This window comes from Sebastes umbrosus, chromosome 23, assembly GCF_015220745.1.
Source record: "Sebastes umbrosus isolate fSebUmb1 chromosome 23, fSebUmb1.pri, whole genome shotgun sequence".
NCBI classification, from domain to species: domain Eukaryota; kingdom Metazoa; phylum Chordata; class Actinopteri; order Perciformes; family Sebastidae; genus Sebastes; species Sebastes umbrosus.
Genome location: NC_051291.1, coordinates 13976674 through 13995237, shown reverse-complemented (window position 1 = coordinate 13995237; position 18564 = coordinate 13976674). Strand labels below are relative to the sequence as shown.

The following is an 18564-nucleotide window of genomic DNA, read 5'->3' as shown; positions in this document are numbered from 1 at the left end:
TCCTGCCCTTTTTTTCTCTGTACAGTGGTCAATGCCAACTAAGGATGTGCAGGTAGCCTATCAAATTTTCATGTATCTATGACGACATGAAAATAAAATAATAATGAGAGGCGTCGCTCGTAGCAATGAACCTACAGAGGATGATCACTTGAATCTGCAGCTTCCCTCCGCTTTATGGAGCTTTAGGGTCACACATGCGATGTCGCAGCCTCAACCGATAGCAAAGAAGTGTGTGTGGTCGACCCCACTTGGCATCGCCCACATTCAGCACGAATATCACCTCATTCGCCTGCATTAGCGCATGTGTGACCTTGCCCTTATAGCGAGTTTCAGCTCATTGATTAGCTGTTAGCCCACAACTTTACTGTTTTGGTTCACTCTCATAGCGTCGTTGTAGGCTATAGCTGTTCAGGCTGTTCTCATACACGGTTAGTAGCTATACCTGCAAAACGTAATGCACTGTAATTCGTATATATATATCCCACAAAATCAATCTGTATGTAATCCATCATGAACCAGGAAGTATAAACGGCAACCAACGCCATGTAGGGAGGAGATCAGGGTTGGATGGGTGGGTCAAAAGACACATGACTTTCGCCCAGGAGATCGCTGTTCGTACCCCGTGTGAAACCAGAAGTCAACGTTGATTTATTTGCCACGTAACTTCCGTACTTAAGTTACACCACTTCCTGTGTTATTTTAATCCAAAAAGCGATCTTTCCCTAAACCTAACTAAGTAGCTTCGTTGCCTAAACCTAATCAAGTAGTTTCCTGTGAAGACAGAAGTTTATTTTGAAAAGACTGGAGCGGAAACTGACACGTGCGTAAACATGTTGCTGAAAATTCGTAGCAAAACGCTTGAAAGATATCATACGAAACGTTGTATGAGGACATGTTACGCTATTATCAGCGAAAAAGCTCTAAGAGCCCACTGTACGCTACCCACTCAGCACCAGACAGACACAGTTAGTGACTAGCTGGAGAGCAAGGCGGAGCATTTAGCAGCTTTAGTGCCAGATATTCCCTCAGGAGTTGGTAGAGACCAAAAGCAGAGCTAAAAGAGAGTGAATATTGGACTTACATTCATAAGTAATGACTTTTGGAGGTATTGTTACCATCAGAATGTTTCACCGTGGTAGTTAAACCAGAATAGCCTACAGATATATGGCACATCTCTAGTCCCGACACAATCTCAGACTGGCATGAAATCCTGTCCACTTTACTGTCTCTTTGCTCCATCCATCATGTTCCGGCTCGTCCTGGTGGCTGTAATCTGAATGGCAAAGTGTATCAGATACACACTCTGAGAGAAAGAAAGCAACGTGACCCAAATGCTTTATTCATCATCCCCGACCCTGCTTACGCAGAAGGCAAAACAAACAAGCTCGGCTGCCACATTCAATCAAACGCAGCCACGCTGACGGCCCGTTCTCACCACCAAGGGCACCTCTGCAGTGGAACTCTTTGCAGAATTTGTTTTGATGAGGGACACCTTTCTGAGTAATGAGATCATATTACCTCTTTGATAAAAAAAAAAAAAAAAACCTACACAAGGTGTATTGGAGCGCAGTCATGGCGATACGCCTAACCTTGTCATTTCAAGAGTGGAGTCACAGAACAATCCAGATTAAAAAAGCGATGAGTATTCTGGCTGAGTTCGACCAGTCTGCGGCGAATGAGATACAGCATCAGCAGATACAGTAGAGCTCCAAACCCGGCGTCCTATTCAGAAACTACCTTAATATTCTCAGTTCGTCTCACTGTGCTCGCAGAGGCTCTGCAGTGAAATGTAAATGGAGTAGATAAGATGGATTTTCAGTGTCATCCCACTTTTCTAAAGAGCTTTGTATGTGATCCCGTTCCTCCAGTGACAACGGCGGAGGCTGCATCTTGTTGAACTAACCACTTATCACAAATTGCAAACCCTCGAGGCATTACAGCCTATCAGGAGGTGGTTGGGTGACTTTGTCCGGTGCTAAAGTGAAAGGGAGATTAGCAGCTGAAAGTCACATTTTGATCCTGCGTGGCCACGGTAACTGTTTGTTCAATTGCATTTGAATTTAAAGGAAGGATATGTCACTTGGACCACATTAATCCTCGTGTACACACCAGCTTGATATAAGAAAACACAGAGGGAGGGAACAGCAAAGATTTCTACTTCCTAGAAGTGCTATTTTTAACGCGCAGCATATTTAGAACATGCACAGAAGGTGACGCTGCTCTTCTGTCAAAGCCGAATCCTCCTCCACACTCGTGCCCTTGATACGGTTAGAACAGAAACAGAATTACATCCACTGATTTAGTCTGAATGAAAAGGATTTCAGAGTGACTGGAGAAGATAAGAGCACTTTCTGGGCACTTCCAAAGATACCCACACCCTGATTGTTCTGGGAAACTCAAAGAGGTCTCATCCAGCGTTTGAGCTGCTGCCAGATAAGAATGGCTATATTACATCTCTATCTATTTCCCACAGCATTTGAGCAATTTTTTTTTTTTTTTTTCACAGGCAAGATTAATGGCTTGTTCAGTTTCAGACAATTTAAAGTTGCGCGAAGGAGCTCTCTGTGGGATTCTCGGAGATTATGAGTTCTATTTGCCGAGGAAATGAACGGTTTGTCCAAATGCCATGAGTCAGCCTTTACTGTGTTCTCTCTTTCAAACGCTCGCTTTGACCGAACTGTATGTAGTTTCAGTGCACACATCACAAGGCTAGCTTGCAGAATAGAATTACTGAACCATGTGAGGATATCATTATTTGCATATGGAGGACTTTAATTTTTGGATTTTGCCTACTTCTTCCAAAAATTGGACAACCCTTTTCATCTCCTGGGATTTATTTTTCATTTCGAACCACAATTATCCCATTCCTCTTTTAATGCCCAGCTCATTCATTTCCCACCCACACTCCACCTGTTTTTTCACACCGCTATTCAACTCATATTCATCTTCCATGCACCACAGCGACCGGCAAGAGAATATGAAAAATGCTGAAACACCGGCAGTGACCTTTTCAGAAATATAAGCATCCAGGGATTATGGGAGTCCTTGGCGATGTTTTTTGTTACCTATCTGTGTGTATCTTGTTGTTTTTCTGCATTTTCTAATCAGTGTGCAGCCATAGTTGTCATATGTGATTGAGCCCAGACAGTTCCTGACAAATTAATTATTTTCCTTTTCTATCCTTCTTTCTTCTAGATCGAAATGTTAGAGCACAAATACGGCGGCCACCTCATCTCCCGCCGTGCCGCCTGCAAAATCCAGACCGCCTTCCGCCAGTACCAGCTCAGCAAGAACTTCGAGAAGATCCGCAACTCGCTGCTGGAGAGTCGCCTGCCTCGACGCATCTCCCTGCGCAAGGTCCGTGTGCAAAACACGGAGGGTTTCTCCGCTGAGCGGGCCCTGGCCGAAGGCTGCAACTTGACAGGCATCCCGTTGGTGCGCTCGCCATCTCTGCCCGCCACGGTCGGCGGCTCCCTGACCGACCTGGAGGACTCGTTCACCGAACAGGTGCAGTCGCTGGCGAAGTCCATAGACGACGCGCTCAGCAACTGGAGCCTGAAGACCATGTGCTCGCTGCAAGAAGGCGGCACGTATCAGTTCAGCGCCGACTCCTTCAGCGCAGCAGCAGCAGCAGCGGGAGTAGGAGGTGGAGGAGGAGAAGGAGGTGGCGTGGGAGAGTCGACGATTCATCAAGGCCCGGTGGACCCGAGTGACCTGTCGAGAAGTGCGAGCAAGCTGATGATGGCGTTCCGGGATGTGACGGTGCAGTTCGACAGCCAGAACTTCCGCGTTTCGTCTTCAGTCATGGAGTCGTCCACCGTCACCGTCGGCAGCTGCGTCCAACAAGAAGGAGCTCCCATCACTGTCACATCTACTTCCACAACACCAAACTCCACTCCAGCCTCTGTTCCTCCCATCTTCTCACAAGAACCCTCTCCTCCCCCTGCAGAGCTCCACCCAGAACCCATAGATCCCCCGCCGCCCCCTCAAGAGCCCCCGCCACCCCCAGAATCAGACTTCGAAGAATACGAGCAGGATGTTGAATTCCCCGCTCCTCCTCCGAGTGAAGAAGAGCTCGGGGAGGTGGAGCAGCCTTTCCTAACCCCTCTGGATAAGATGGCTGCTCCTCAAAGCCCAGAGGAGGTCGTGGTGGTGATGCCACCAACCACGGGGCCCCCTCACGCTGCTGCTCCACCACTGCTGGGGAGCTCGCCCATGGCAGAGCCGCTGGAGGTCAAGCGGTGCGGCTCGGAGACAGCAGATAACAGCTCGGAGCAGATGAGCAGCAGCAGCACGTCCACGGAGGCACGCTCCACATCGGAAGCCTCGTCCAAGGAGGCGCTGCAGGCCATGATCCTCAGCCTGCCACGCTACCAATGTGAGAACCCCGCCAGCTGTAAATCGCCCACGCTGTCCACTGACGTCATGCGGAAACGCCTCTACCGCATCGGCCTCAATCTCTTCAATGTGTGAGTAGCCACTGCATTTTCACACTTCTGATGATTCTGATTACATTTTAAATCAGGCCTTTAGTTTTAGTACCCCAGAGTAGGATTTCAAAATGATCTATTCACACATACACATACGATCAAATGGTAAATCCAGTCCAAGTATTCATTTCAGCATCACACTAGAATGAGAAGTGCTGGCATTGTCAGCTAATCGTGGACCAGTAATGTGATTGTTCCTCTTGGACGGTGTCGAATTTAGTAAATAAAAGATACTGTAAGTACAGTGAGATTTATGAAACAGTCTAACAGTACCTCCACCCCTCCTCTAAGTGCTGTATACCTGATATTTGATGGGGCCCTCTGGACTCAAAAGAGCAAAGAAAAGCACTTTTCCTCACAGATCCCCATTGTGCCGAAAGAACAAACAGAATGAAGCCCAAGTCCCGAGCTAGATCTGAGGTGTCTCCTTTCTTCTCAGAAAGAAATCAGAGCAGGGATGAATTATTGACACATGGGAGCTGTGTGGAGATTGATTTGTAAGAGGAAAGGAATGAAACGAAGGAAACAGACATATCCAGACATGGTGGAAATGACAGTTGGCTAAGCCCCACACACCCCGTAGATACTGTTGCTATGCCTGTCAAGCTTTTCATTCTTGCACAGCACATATAGTAGCATATGTAGTTTACAATGACTATGTTTACATGCACAAAATATTCTGTTTTTTGCCTGGCGAACACAGCCTGCCTCTTTCATTCTTTCAATAACCTTGAAAAGGGCGCTGTTGCGATATTTGCATATATCCAAAAACTGTTGATATCCAAGTCTTTCATAGTTTCATCTTCCAACCAGAAATGTATGCTTTTCTTTTGGGCATGCATCTCTGCAAATTGTTGGCTAGTTGGTTTGTGCACAAAGCGCAGAGCTGGCCGTTAAAAGGCAAGAGGCGGTGTGTCGCAAACTGCGCTAACAACTCTGATTGAGATGCATATTCTGCATGCGCTGTATACATGTTCGAAGAATGCTCCTAAAACTTGAATAATATCGTCATATCCCACATGTCGTAAATTGAAAATGCGCCACTGAGCAACTTTCCAACTCTGTATCCAGTTCTCTTTATACATCCGTGGTATGACATTCCAGTCTCAAAGTTCGTCTTAAATGCCAAGAACCCATACCGATACAAGTAACTCTGTAACTCTACTTTAGGCCTATACCCAACTCCCACTGCATTTGGCTTCACAAAATTGTCAGCAGAACAAAAACACATCTGTCTTGAAAAGACTTGTTTTGTGTTTGCTGGTTGCAGCTTTTTCAGCCGTTGTGAATTCAGTTCCCCCCACGCCGCCTAGTGAAGAGTGACAAAGTCAAAACCAGATAAGAACTCTCCAGGACGCGCTCTCCAGACAGGTGCAAGGTGGTTACACGGCAGCGAGAGATAGGAGGGGGAAAGTGTTGCCATGGTGACGACTGTGCGGCGACTGAATCTGTTGCATTGAGAGAAACTCTTGAGATGTGTGTCAAACTCACTCAGAAGAGGGAACGCCTGGTGAATTAGGACCTCAAGCGAGTAATCATACATATTCAGAGAACACATTTTTTACATGTTACACAATGCACATGGTAAATTTATGTTAACATTTGTTTCAGGCTATAAAGGCAGATCAAAATCTAATGTGGGAACCCTGATTTTATTTGTTTAACACAATAAATTATCCTTTTATAAATGTTTGTGACATGTGACATGACTCCTTACAATGTGACTGTTAAGCAGTCAACAAGCACACATGGAAGGAAGGAGATTTACCATATGCTATATTAGCTTTTCACCTAGGGCACCCTAAAGGACCTAAACACCCCACACACAGTCCTCAAATAGACTCACATATATTACAAGTTGAGCCCAACCACTGATGGAGTTGCTGGGTAACAATTAGTTGGAATACATGAGGGGTGAATCCAAAAAAAAATGAATGGCAACGATCCACAAAGCCTAAAAATTCTCATTAGTTGTTCTGCTGCGAGTCGTGAATGTAATTAAAAGTTCCTTCAGCGCTGCGTGAACCGGCACCTTGGGAACTGGAATGAAAAATTTGTTAACATTTCAATCCAAGTTTCTTTTGTCCCCGCCACCTCAACCATTTCTGCAGAAGCTCCCATTGCTTTCTAAAATATCCCGCTTAGACGGAAAATACACTGTGTTCCCTTGGGTGCAAAACCACTACAAGATTTTTGTTAGGATATTGCCCCAATTAAGCCATCTCATACAAATTTAGAAGATTGGAGCCCATAAACACACATTATCTTTTTTTTTCTCACTGCCAAGCTCTGCAGCGCAATAAAAGTGCACAATAAAGCCGATTAACTTTGACTCAAAGCTGGAGCGTGACACTGAAAACAAGAGGAGCAGGAACGAGCTGTGCAGTTAGTGGAGGGGGAATAATCACCAGGGGGAATGAATAAAATACAGGAGATAATATAATGGCCTAAAAGAGAGTTATGAAGTTGTCAAGTCATTTTCAGTATTTTTCCATTTCAAGAGGCAAGGAGGGAGGTGGATTATTTAAAAACTGCATTAAAGGTGCATTATTATTTCTAAAATTAGATAACATCAACACATCTGTTTAGGAAATCTTCTGAAGTGCATAAAGTATTAGAGATGTATTCCCTTGTGCACATCAACAGCAATGTCAAAATACAGTTAAACTACTTAAAGGAAGGAGTTATGGTTTGGAAACTTAAACAGGTTCAAGTTGAGTTCAGAATTTGCTCAAACGAAGAAAAAACGACAACTAAAACAAAAGATTAAAATTGTTAAAATTGTTAAATTAAATCTAAAATGAAAACATTAGAGAAGATAATCCAAAGTATGACTTGAGACTTGAACCCGGACATCCTCTCTTTCCAAATATTATTAGACTGTCTGCGCATGTAAAGTAACATGAAGCCTCAAGTTCGTCATTTTGGCCACCGCCATCTTGTTTTTTTGCAACCAGGAGTGACACGAGAGGGTCGAGTTTAGCTGAAGACATTTTTAGGCGACCAAAATGTTACAATTAACTTTCATGAACTGAAAACACACTGTGAAACGGTTAAAATTGTTAAACAAAAACATGGACAACACCGAGGTAGCGACCTGTCAATCACAAGGTAGCCACGCCCTAAAGCATCCCCTGCTTTATGGTCTATTTGACTCTAAATGGGACCATAATTTACTAAATGAACATCATGCTGTATTGAAGAAGACTTGAAACTAGTGATTGAGACCATAAACTCATGTTTACAATGTTTACTGAGGTAATAAATCAAGTGAGAAGTAAGCTCATTTTCTCAGACTTCTATACAATCAGACTTCTTTTTGCAACCAGAGGAGTCGCCCCCTGCTGGCTGTTAGAAAGAATACAAGTTTTAGGCACTTCAGCATTGGCTTCACTTCTCAGACCCAAAGGTTGCACACTGGTAGAAGGATATGATGGTTTTGTGCTACTTTTAGCTACACAATTCCTGCCAGTTGGAATAAAAAAAAAAGAAATCACTTGGTCAGACTCTATATTTACTATTCTCTGTAGGCTATTCATACATGTCCACTTTGATAGCGTCACTCTGAACAGCAGCTGGAGTGACAGAGCAAGTTTGGCCGTAGCATTTATCTGTTTGTTCAGGTTTTATTTGAAACACTTCTCAGATGGGCAGTGAGGGCTGTACATACTTGTAATGACTGTTTAATTGGAAGCTCCCAGTTTTTTAGAAAATGACAAGTTTCATCGCCTTTTTCTATATTTGCAAACCCCTCTTCTCATTCCCCTGATCAAACACCTTGAAAGATAAGCTGACTTTTAATAAATTGGCTACAAGGGAAGAGAGAGAGACAGAATGAGGAAGGGTGAGCAAAAAAAAAAAAAAAGTACAGAGAGAGAGAGAGAGAGGGCAATCGAGCTTGAGGCTTATTAGTTCCACCAGTTCATATCCTCCCTCTAATACCTGCGCTGTTGTATCCTTTGCATCTTAAACAGGGCTGTTTGCTGTGGGCTAAAACTTGGGTATTGCTTGATCATGCGGACACATAAAGCGCACACATATGCACACAGTTAGGTAATGTAATGTTGCAGCAGGTGGTCTATGCACCATCTCAGCGGGGGGGGGGAGTAGGAAAAGTAGGGGAGGAAGTAAATTAAAGAGAGGAAATGTCGGAAGTTTATGTGTGCACCAGCCTGGCAAAAGAATAAAAAGGATAGTGAGTGATGGAAATGGAGTGCAAAAGCAAGAGAGAGGGGACTGGAAGAGACACAAAAAAGGTAGAGAGGGGTGACCACTTGATAAAGTTTCCACCTTGAGTGTGTAGGGAATAACAATGACTCCATTATGTTGAGGAGAGAGTGTGTCAAGGACGCCGCCGTCACGCAGGGGAGCTGATAGCAAACCTTCAACAAGAGAGGTGGAGGGATGTGACATTAATGACATATTCCTGAGTAGATTTCTCTTTCTGTATGCATGGCTTGGCTTTCCCATTTCATACCACTGGGTCAGACATAGTAGCAAAAGCATTGACATCAGAGCGAGCTCTCGGCGGAATCAGATCGACTCCCCCCGTCATGCATGAAAATGGAGCACCATCATGAATTAAATAAAAGGTGGCATGAGAGATATGTAGGTGATGGTGTGGAGTGAGGCTGAGAGAGAGAGAGAGGCTGAGTACATATGTCAGGGAAGGCTAATTAACACAAAGCCTGCCCAGCTCCTCGAGAGGGATAACCTGACGCCAGGAGGAGAGAGCTCTGCAAAAACAAAAAATCGCAGCGTATGTACGGGGTGTTCGTGCTTCCTTGTTTGTGCATACACAAACCTCACCCGTATTAACATTCTGCCCTCGGTGCTAAATGACCTAGCACATAATTACAAACTCCGAAATCCAGATGGCGAACAGAGAAAGCATTTCTAATTTCTCTTCTCTTCTGCAGTTGTTCTGCAGGTGGTACATGAAAAGACTGTAGAGTAGCTCGACTGATTAGACAAAAAAAGAGAGAAATTACAACTTGATTAAAATATGTAAGATATGTGGAGTCAGCTGTAACATCTCAATGTACTACGTGTTGCACGCACGCGCACATGCATGCATGCGCTTATGCAAGGCGTTTTCATCAGGATGGAGGACGATTATTTCAGCGTTTAGCTGCTTTTAACGCCACGGACAGAGCCTCAGCTGACGAACAATTATGTTTTGTCCCGTGAAATCAACCTAGTTTATTTGAAAACTGCTTAATAAAACTATAAACACAAAGATTGCATTGACATATGTATTGATCGTCAGATACTGTACCTTTTAAAACTAAACACAAGGTATTTGTCAGTGTGCACAAGCGCAGGCCAAATGGCCAACTGGAGCACATTGTCTGCCAATTTTCCTTTTTTCTTTTTTTAAAACAAGGTATACATCTCTTTGTGGCCTATAAATAACTTTATAGGCTATGACATAAAAATAACTTTCCACTGTGCACGACTGAAAATGTACTCATGCAGTATGAGCAGAACACAGCATTTTTGTTGCTGGATACTTTACGAAGAAATGAGTGAGCCTTTTGGAGCTCTTTAGAAAAAGACAGACTTTCTCTTCTGGCATGACAGCTAACCATTAACATACTGACAGGTTGATGTTTATGTTTTTATATTGGGTTAGGTCATAATGAGTGGGACAGAACATGATGAATGTCTGCTTAAGTGCTGAAAACAAGTATAATATTATAATTATTATTATTTTAATTGTGGTGAACCAAGACAATTTGGAAGTGACTGTTGAAAACAGGGACATTTAAGTGTTTTACAGATATTTGATGGGACCCCGGATACCGTGAAACTTGAAATCGGGACAATCCCGGACAAACCGGGACATTTGGTCACTGTAGACAGAATGCTATAGCAAGCCAAACACTTTTTGCTAAAACTAATGAATAAACACCCCAAATAGTATGCTTTAGTCAACTGAACATAGCCTAATGGATAAACGGTTAATAGTTAGCTAAAAATAATGCATGAATAGTTTAAATAGACAGTTAAATTGATGGCTAGCAGTTGAAATAGTTATCAAGGTAGAGGATAAATAGTTTTAATGTTCAGCTCCTGCCATTCTAAATAGTACTGTATAGGCCTAAATGCGAATTTGACTTTGACATCCCGTTTAAAATCATTTCAAAATTCAAACGAACACATTTATAACATGACATGTCGATGAAGGGGTTTAACCTAAGGAAGGGAAAAGCAGCCATATCAGTATATTCTTGCCTTTTTCAACAAATGCTTGATGGACAAGAGCAGTGCTTTGCAAACAGCAAGTCCACGTCAGTGTAATGATTCAGGGTTTTTGAAGCGTTTACAGTCACAGCACACAATCGTGTTACCACTCAGAAAAATAATGCGCAGGGGCGCTAACCAGCCATCAATCCATCACTGGTTAGTCATGAAACAGAAATGTGTGCAACTGGAGAAACATGCAGTGCTGACAGTTAAGCGCTTGTAAAGGCCATAAAATACAGCTCTGAGCTGATGGCACAATGTGCTCGTCTGAAATAGAGCTACAATAGAGGGCCAATAAAATAAAAGTGGATATCGAGGAAGTATGTATTTATGATGGGGTGAGAGTCCATGATAGAGAAAAAAGTGTGTGTGAGGGAGAAAGACGTTTGGGCATGACATCTGGGTCCTGTCTGGCGCCGTCACTCGCAATCACTCCTGTTTTATGTGTCGTATTATGTTGCACTGTCTCTCTTTTCATGCATTTTGAACAACCAAGCCATGCTTGTGATTGTCCTCATCGGACAGTCTCGTTCTGCACCGCTCGTCTGAATCTATCCATCTTGTATCTCCTGCATCATTTCCTCCCTTTCCTCCCTCCCTCCCCCCCCCATCCACTTCCAATTGCGAATAATAATCACCATGTGCGATCCATCTGTTGTTGGACAAACATCAAATGAGTGATATCTGCCAAATTCGTTTGGCGCGACGTCACCTTCGGCTGAGAGGGCGAGCCAGAAGCGGGGAGTGCGCCGAGGCTGTCGCAGCAGATGCTTTCAGGCAGTCCAGCCTGTCCTCCCTCTCTCTCTCTCTCTGTCCTCACGTTCCCATTCCCGCACATCTGCTCTGTCTGGTCTTCCTCCAGCCTCCTCCTCCTATCCTGCCCTTTATCCCCTCTGTTCCGCCCTCGCCTTATAAACCCATTAGCTGTGGTACACACACACACACACACACACGCTGCTCTGTTATGTAAAGGCTGTGGTTTAAACACTGTATAGAGGACTGGAGAGGGAGAGCTGTGGCAATAATGTGGTAGCCTCCCTAGAGCAACCATCCTCTGTGTCTAATAGGGATATAAATAGTTACGATATTACTCCCTCGTTCATACGTAACTTCTGCCAGGCACTCAGCTGAAAACTATCAGCGAGACCACTGATGGGATCACAAGAGAGAGAGAGAGACGACTTTCAAAAGCAACGATTCGTGGAAACCAATGAGTTGTTTAGACAATTTTCTGAAGGCATGAGCATGGAAGTACACCTCATTGTCTGGCCAAATAGATGCAATCTCATGTGAGCTTATGTCTGTATAAATAAATGATCCTGTCAATGGTTTTGCACGTTTTAGCTATAACGGCCTCATCTGCCCTCACTATGCATGGAGGTGAGAAGCTATGCATCAAGATAAACCCCTTACGTAAATTTATGTTTTTAAAAAACCTCTTTAAACCAACTTTTGTTTTATTTCTTCTCTCAAAAGATGAAACTGTGACATTTGTACAGTCAAGGGCATAGTTTTCGTTTCAACATTGTGGGGGACACATTAAGCAGGAGGTGTGGGGGTGTTTATTTCCTGCATTCTGGTGAATTTTTATGCACCAATTTCTGCCTTTCCTGCATCAAGTTATGGTGGATATGTGCGCTCAATATGGGCTCAATGAATCCACAAGAGTCTCAGCTTTCCAGTTGTACCCAATTTATGCAATTCCAAGAATGTTTAGGGACCCCAGTATGCAGAAATATTCAAATACACCATTTTTAGAATAGACGAATACAACACATTTATACAGCATGCCAAAAACTGCATGTGATTATCATAAAGTGGGCATGTCTGTAAAGGAGAGACTCCTGGATACCCATAAAACAAATGTTTCTTCACATATCTTGAGGTCAGAGGTCAAGGGACCCCTTTGAAAATGGCCTGTTTTCCCCTTCGCCAAAATCTGGCCTAACTTTGGAGTGCTTGTCTAGCCTCCTTCTAGACAAGCTAGCTAGTCCGCTGCAGCCTCTTGTAATGTCGGCGGTCTCAGAGAGTTTGATAATTATCTTTTAGGGGTGCTGTGATGAAATGTAGGTGTGCTTGAGCACCACTAAAAATAGTCTAAAATCACCCGTGATGTCAGTTACACACAATATCCATTTAAAGTTTGCTTACAACAGCTGAAAGTAACCATCACAAGCTACTGACTGGTCACATCAGGACAAGTAAGGCTGAAGCAGCAAAACCTCAGTGTTTTATTGCTTATTACATTTTGTTGTTCATAAGAGAAAGACTGTTTGTCTTCTTCAAAAACGTTGATATACAACCTTCCATGGCAGCCAATAGATTATATTAATTTTGGTATGCTGTTAAAATCAACTTGGAGAGACTTGACGTAGAAGAATTAGTCTTCAAAACTAATTAATTAATGAAAAACACAAACAAAAAGCCGCAAACTGTGACGAAAGCTATAATCTTCGACCTGTTTCATTCCCACAAAGTCTACTTGGGAACGCCTCTGTGCATGTAAGCAGGGATTTAAAGCTGTACTCAGATCAGCCATTAGGATTCTGGCAGTATCCTCTGAATTTAGCAGAGTGTCGAGCTGTTAGTTGTTAATACATGTTGTAATTCAGCACGGGGATGAATACAGATGAGATTGTGCCCTGTGTGTTTTACCTACACTGTGCAGGTGTGCGCAGTAGGTGCATCATTTCTTTGATTATTTATTATGAAAATGTCCTTAATGTTCTCTTAGCATTCATTACAATAAGCAAATAAAGGCTGTGCTTAGTATTGGTGTGGATTACTGCTGCTAAGTGCGGTTAAGTATGTTAAAGAGCAAAATCATCTGTCACAGTCACACATGTTTAAGACGTAAAATTGCATCTGTGTTGTTTTAAAAACACTGCTAGGTCACTCATTCAGTCCCTTTCTTTCTTCTCTTCTGTCTCAGAAACCCTGACAAGGGTCTTCAGTTCCTGATCTCTCGAGGCTTCATCCCAGACACACCCATCGGCGTCGCCCACTTCCTGCTGCAGAGGAAGGGCCTGAGCCGACAGATGATCGGAGAGTTCCTCGGCAACAGCAAGAAGCCGTTCAACAGAGACGTCCTAGAGTGAGTAGCACGTATTAGTCCCTGAGACCGTTTTAGGATAATTAAGCGCTCCTCATGAGGTGATTCTCCGTACTAATCCCCCCGTTTTACTGGGAGATCAGAGGTCAGGGTCATCTACAGGGCTGGATTTAGCACAAGGAAATCCTCAGCTTTATTAGTCACAATATAGCAGTTGCCAGTCGTGTTGATAACTAAGGCAACTGGTCAGATAATTCCCTGAAACCTAAATGTGAAACCTAAATTACAACTTCAGCATCCACTTATTATGTCAAAGCTGTTATTTTTGTAGACGTTGACATTCGATTATATTGCATGACACTTCGATTTCAGCTTGTTTTCGGTTTGTTTACTAAGCCCCCGTATGACTCTTCAAGTTGTAAATCTAGTTTGACTCGCGAGACAGAATCGTAGAAGGAGGATAATAAGCTGATAAGACAGAAATAAAATAAAAACCTTCCCTGCCATGCTTCTTTTATCACGTTGATATCAAAACCGCAGTTGCTGTTGTATTGGCATTATTCTATCAGGCAGGATGTGAGAAGCAATTTAGCCGTCATCTGATAATGTAAATATTGTTTTGGAGATTTCATAAACCATCTCAGCAGAAAAGAGGGAAATGTAATTCATGGTGTTGGTATTTTTTACCTGTGGTTTTAGCTAGTGCCATCTTTAAGTTAGATCAAATGATATTCTCTATTTGGAGCACAGGGAGATGTACTGAAGTGTATGGGATGTGTTGGTGTATGAGAATATGTTCCAAGCATGTAAAGAGGTTGTATGTGATGTTTGTGGATTTATGCTAACTATTGTGTGTATTTATTTTCTTACTCAAGCCTTTTAAAAGTTGAGAACAAGTCATGTTTTTATGAACTCAGAAGGCCACTGTGTAGCATTAAAGACCCATCCTCAATTGGTGCACAGTGCTCTTTGAATCCATAATGTTTTCTGATTCCACGTGGGCAATGTTTCCACTTAAATTCATGTAGATATGTTAGTTTGTGCCTTTAAAGGGGCACTCCAGGGATTTTTTATTGTACCTCCATAAAAGGTGGCAGAGTCACAAAAGACGTAGAGATTACAAATCGATGCCCAGATATCCTGACTTTTAGTCTATGGTGTGGGGCAAGCTCCAAAAACGTTGAATCCTACACTTCTCGTGATGCACCTCAGCAGTGTTCTTGGTTATGCTGCGTTCAATTTGAACTGGGAAGTTGGAATTTTAGAGTTCCCAGTTGAAAAATTCCAACTGGAACGTCCCCATGAAGTCGGAATTCATACTCGGAAAGTCGGGCGAACCTCACCAACTCCGACCTTAAAATCCGAGATGGTTGCTACAGTACGTGCATCAACAGTAAAAAAGCTGTTGTAATATACTGTTTATAGCACTTCTTTGTGTCTCATTAAATCAGTTGTACACACAACCCAACTTCTGTCTGTGAACATGTTGCTACGGTGTTTGTATGCACAAAATACCGGAGTAATGTGTCGTTATCAACTGGTATCACTCTTAGTATACAGTAGGGCAAACTCAAAATCCTACAATCCCCATAATGCAACCAATACCATTTTTTTCTAAGCCCATCAAGCTCAGATAACAAGTTTATTTTCTCAGACTTAAATAAGCTTCTCCAAAGCCACAAATATACAACTGTTTTCACAGTCTGAGTGTTCTTATTAGTTAATAATTGTATTTTTTATGTGCAGCCATCATGCAGTACAGTCTGTTCTTTACAGCAGAATAAAAATAAAAAGCCCAACGGGGTAAAGAGATGCCTCCTTATTGTTTTACTCATCAAATAAATGTGAAGACGCTGCAACACACATTCACAAATGACTCACTGCCTGTACGTTTCATTCCAGGTCATTAACCTGATCGGCATTATTTGCTTTGAAGCTGCAGAGATTTTCCTTTATCTTTTCCCATCTTTCAGAGACTTATCTCAGTAATTGTCTTTTTTTTTTTATTCTATTACATTCTCTCATTCACCGATTGCTTCGAAATTTGCATATCAACCCGGAGGAGGTACCGCAGATCTTTCTTTCATCCTCCCTCTTTGTCCACGTTATCAAACCGAGAACACACTTTTAGTCTTCGCAAAAGGTCAGACATACACGACACAGCACTCTTGCCGAGTTGTTCACCCCGGGCTGCCCTCATCTAATATCCATATTTCCATAAATGGACGCCGTCACGGCTCCAAATACGTTGTATTAACAGCATTATGCTTTTAAGTCTTGATTCACAGCGCAGATATACTTCAGCGCAGGTGACATTTGGGATATATACAGTAGATGTGTATTTATTTCCCCACATAGCGGTCATACAGCCGCGCCATCTGAGTGGAAGTGATGTTGAAGATGAACATGATAGGAGAGTGCAAAGTGTGTGAGAGAGCACTTTCGATAAAGTGTATAGTCACAGGAGAGCGGTCTAATGTGAAAATCACTCATGTTGATTTACTGAGCCTGGATGTGTGAAAGCATGTGACTTCTGTTAGTGTGTACAGGGAGGGTTGTGAATGCATGTGTGTTGTTGTCTCCTGTATTCCTGAATCTTCCTCCTCTCCTTATAAAAGCTAATGGCGCCTTGTTCTCCTCACATTTCTCCGAGCGTAAACAACAATAGTTAAAACATCGCGAGTCAATTAAGCCAAATTGTGGTTTATAGATTTGGGTTCCAAGAAATGTGGCACCCCCGAGGACTCATTTACCGATAATGTAGTGTACTTGTTTAGCAGGAAAAATGAGATCTGTTTTCAGACTGTCATCCACTCATTGGCTGCTCAAAATATGGTTCCATCTGTTTCTTTTTATTTACAATGTGTGTGTGTGTGTGTGTGTGTGAGAGTGTACCTGCCATCTAAGCTTTGTAAACACACAATTTAAGCCTTGCTATGCAGACGGGTGTGTCTATCCTTCTGTCAGGTGATCAACAAAGTGTATACGATATAACAGTACGTGTGTGTGTGTGTGTTATTATGTTTGAGTGTGTATGGGAAGGAGATAGGAGGGGAGGGGGGGACTGATGTACTTAGGCTAGAGAGCATCTCGTCTGACGTTACATAAACAAGGAGTGACAGCCGAGGAGGAAGGGAAAGAGAGAGAGAGAGAGAGAGGTGGTGGAGCGAGGAAGTGAGTCATGAAGAGGGCGATGAGAGACGCTCGACAGTCAAGAGAGTTGATCAAGAGGAGGATCAAGTCGGAGTCGCTGTGTACTATAAGATTCACCTTTATGAGCGTTGTGTTAAGAAATCTAATCACTGGTAGAAAAAATAATACACTTTAAAGTTATTGTCAAAGCACCAGGATGGATAGCTGTATTAGTATATGTGTTAGAAGTATCAGCATCCAGTATATTGTAGTAATATAGCAGTTATAGTGAGGGTGGTGCCTGTTACAGCAAAATATGAGTAATGAGTAATATTTATGGTAGCAGTTGCACAACTACTACTAAAGAAGTAGTTACTGTTGTAGACATAAATCAAGTTGGGATAGCTTTATACTAGTAGCAGCTACTAGTAGCAGTAGTGACCGGAGTAATAGTAGATATATAGCACAAGTAGAAGTGGTAGTTCTAGTAGTATATTTGTAATGGTGACTAAAATAGTAATAATAATAGTAGACATGGGACAACTACTAGTAGTAGCTTTAGTATACTGTAGTAGACGGGCTACATGTATTTATAATAATAGTTATAATGTACTATGAGTATACGTTTGCAGTACTAGTAGTAGTAGTTATAGTAAAAGACTGGAGTAGTCATATTAGCCGCACTCTATGGTAGTAGTAGTATAGCTGTGGTAGACATAGATCAAGTAGTAGTACTCATAGTAGTAGCAGCAGTGGCATAGTAGTAGTAGTAGTAGTAGAGTAGTGGTGATAAAACACACAGGACTAGTAGCAGTAGAAGTAGTTACAGTAGTAGTAATACATTACATTGTGCAAATACTACTAGTAGCTGTGGTAGTACAGTAGTAGTAATAGTAGACATAGGTGTAGTAGTAGTAGTGGTGGTGACTGAAGGAATTCACATAGGCTCAGATGTTGCAGTAAAATTGATAGCAACGGTAGTAGTTCTAGTGAAGTATTGGTCGAAGGAATATAATAATATAGGACAAGTAGTAGCAGTCGGTAGTAGAAGCTGTAGTAGTATAGCCGTAGACATAGGACAAGTAGCAGTAATAGACACAGGACTATAGTGGTAGCCATAGCTAGTAGAAGTAATAGTAGACATGAAGAAGTAGTAATGGTAGTTTTATTAGAGCAGGACTGCTAGATGTATAGTTGTTGTAATACAAGCGTTGGTGATAGTACTAAATGAAACAGTTGATGGTATTTTGAGCGGGTTTTTACTGTGATCTCATGTAGTGATTTAACGCTGCGTCAGGCCGTACTGTAGACTCAGCTTTCTGACTCTTTTCTGCTGGAGCAGCATGTGTCAGAGTCAAGTACTCACCTCATTAACTCGCTTTGTTCACAGTAATCCATCTTCATGTAGTGTGTGTGTGTGTGTGTGTGTGTGTGCGCCAGCAGTGTCTCCTGTAGTACAACAAACTGCGATGATCAGAAGCAGAAGGCGATGTCTTGACACCACTACATTCTGTGCTTTTTAAAAGACTTTTGAGATCATCTTTCTTTTAACCATCAATGGGGCCGATAGTGACGGAGGCAAAGATTATCTTGAACTAGTGCGGATAGGTTTGGAGCACCACATGAAAGGCGGAGAAAAAA

At 42.6% G+C, this 18564-nt stretch overlaps 1 protein-coding gene and 1 long non-coding RNA gene across 6 annotated transcripts in view; one reads left to right on the top strand and one right to left on the bottom strand.

Annotated features, from left to right (window-relative positions):
- Positions 1-18564, top strand: part of iqsec3a (IQ motif and Sec7 domain ArfGEF 3a) — a 102594-nt gene that overhangs the window by 58671 nt on the left and 25359 nt on the right. For all 5 annotated transcript variants that reach the window (XM_037759957.1, XM_037759960.1, XM_037759962.1 and 2 more), the window contains 2 exons: positions 3196-4469; positions 13672-13833. In XM_037759957.1, coding sequence (XP_037615885.1) covers positions 3196-4469; positions 13672-13833 — 1436 coding nt within the window. The remainder of the gene's footprint in view (positions 1-3195; positions 4470-13671; positions 13834-18564) is intronic.
- LOC119482465 lies at positions 8092-15668 on the bottom strand. Its single transcript, XR_005205433.1, has 3 exons — positions 15220-15668; positions 13826-13828; positions 8092-8101 (listed from the first exon to the last, which is right to left on the bottom strand). It is a non-coding gene; the product is annotated as an uncharacterized LOC119482465 (long non-coding RNA).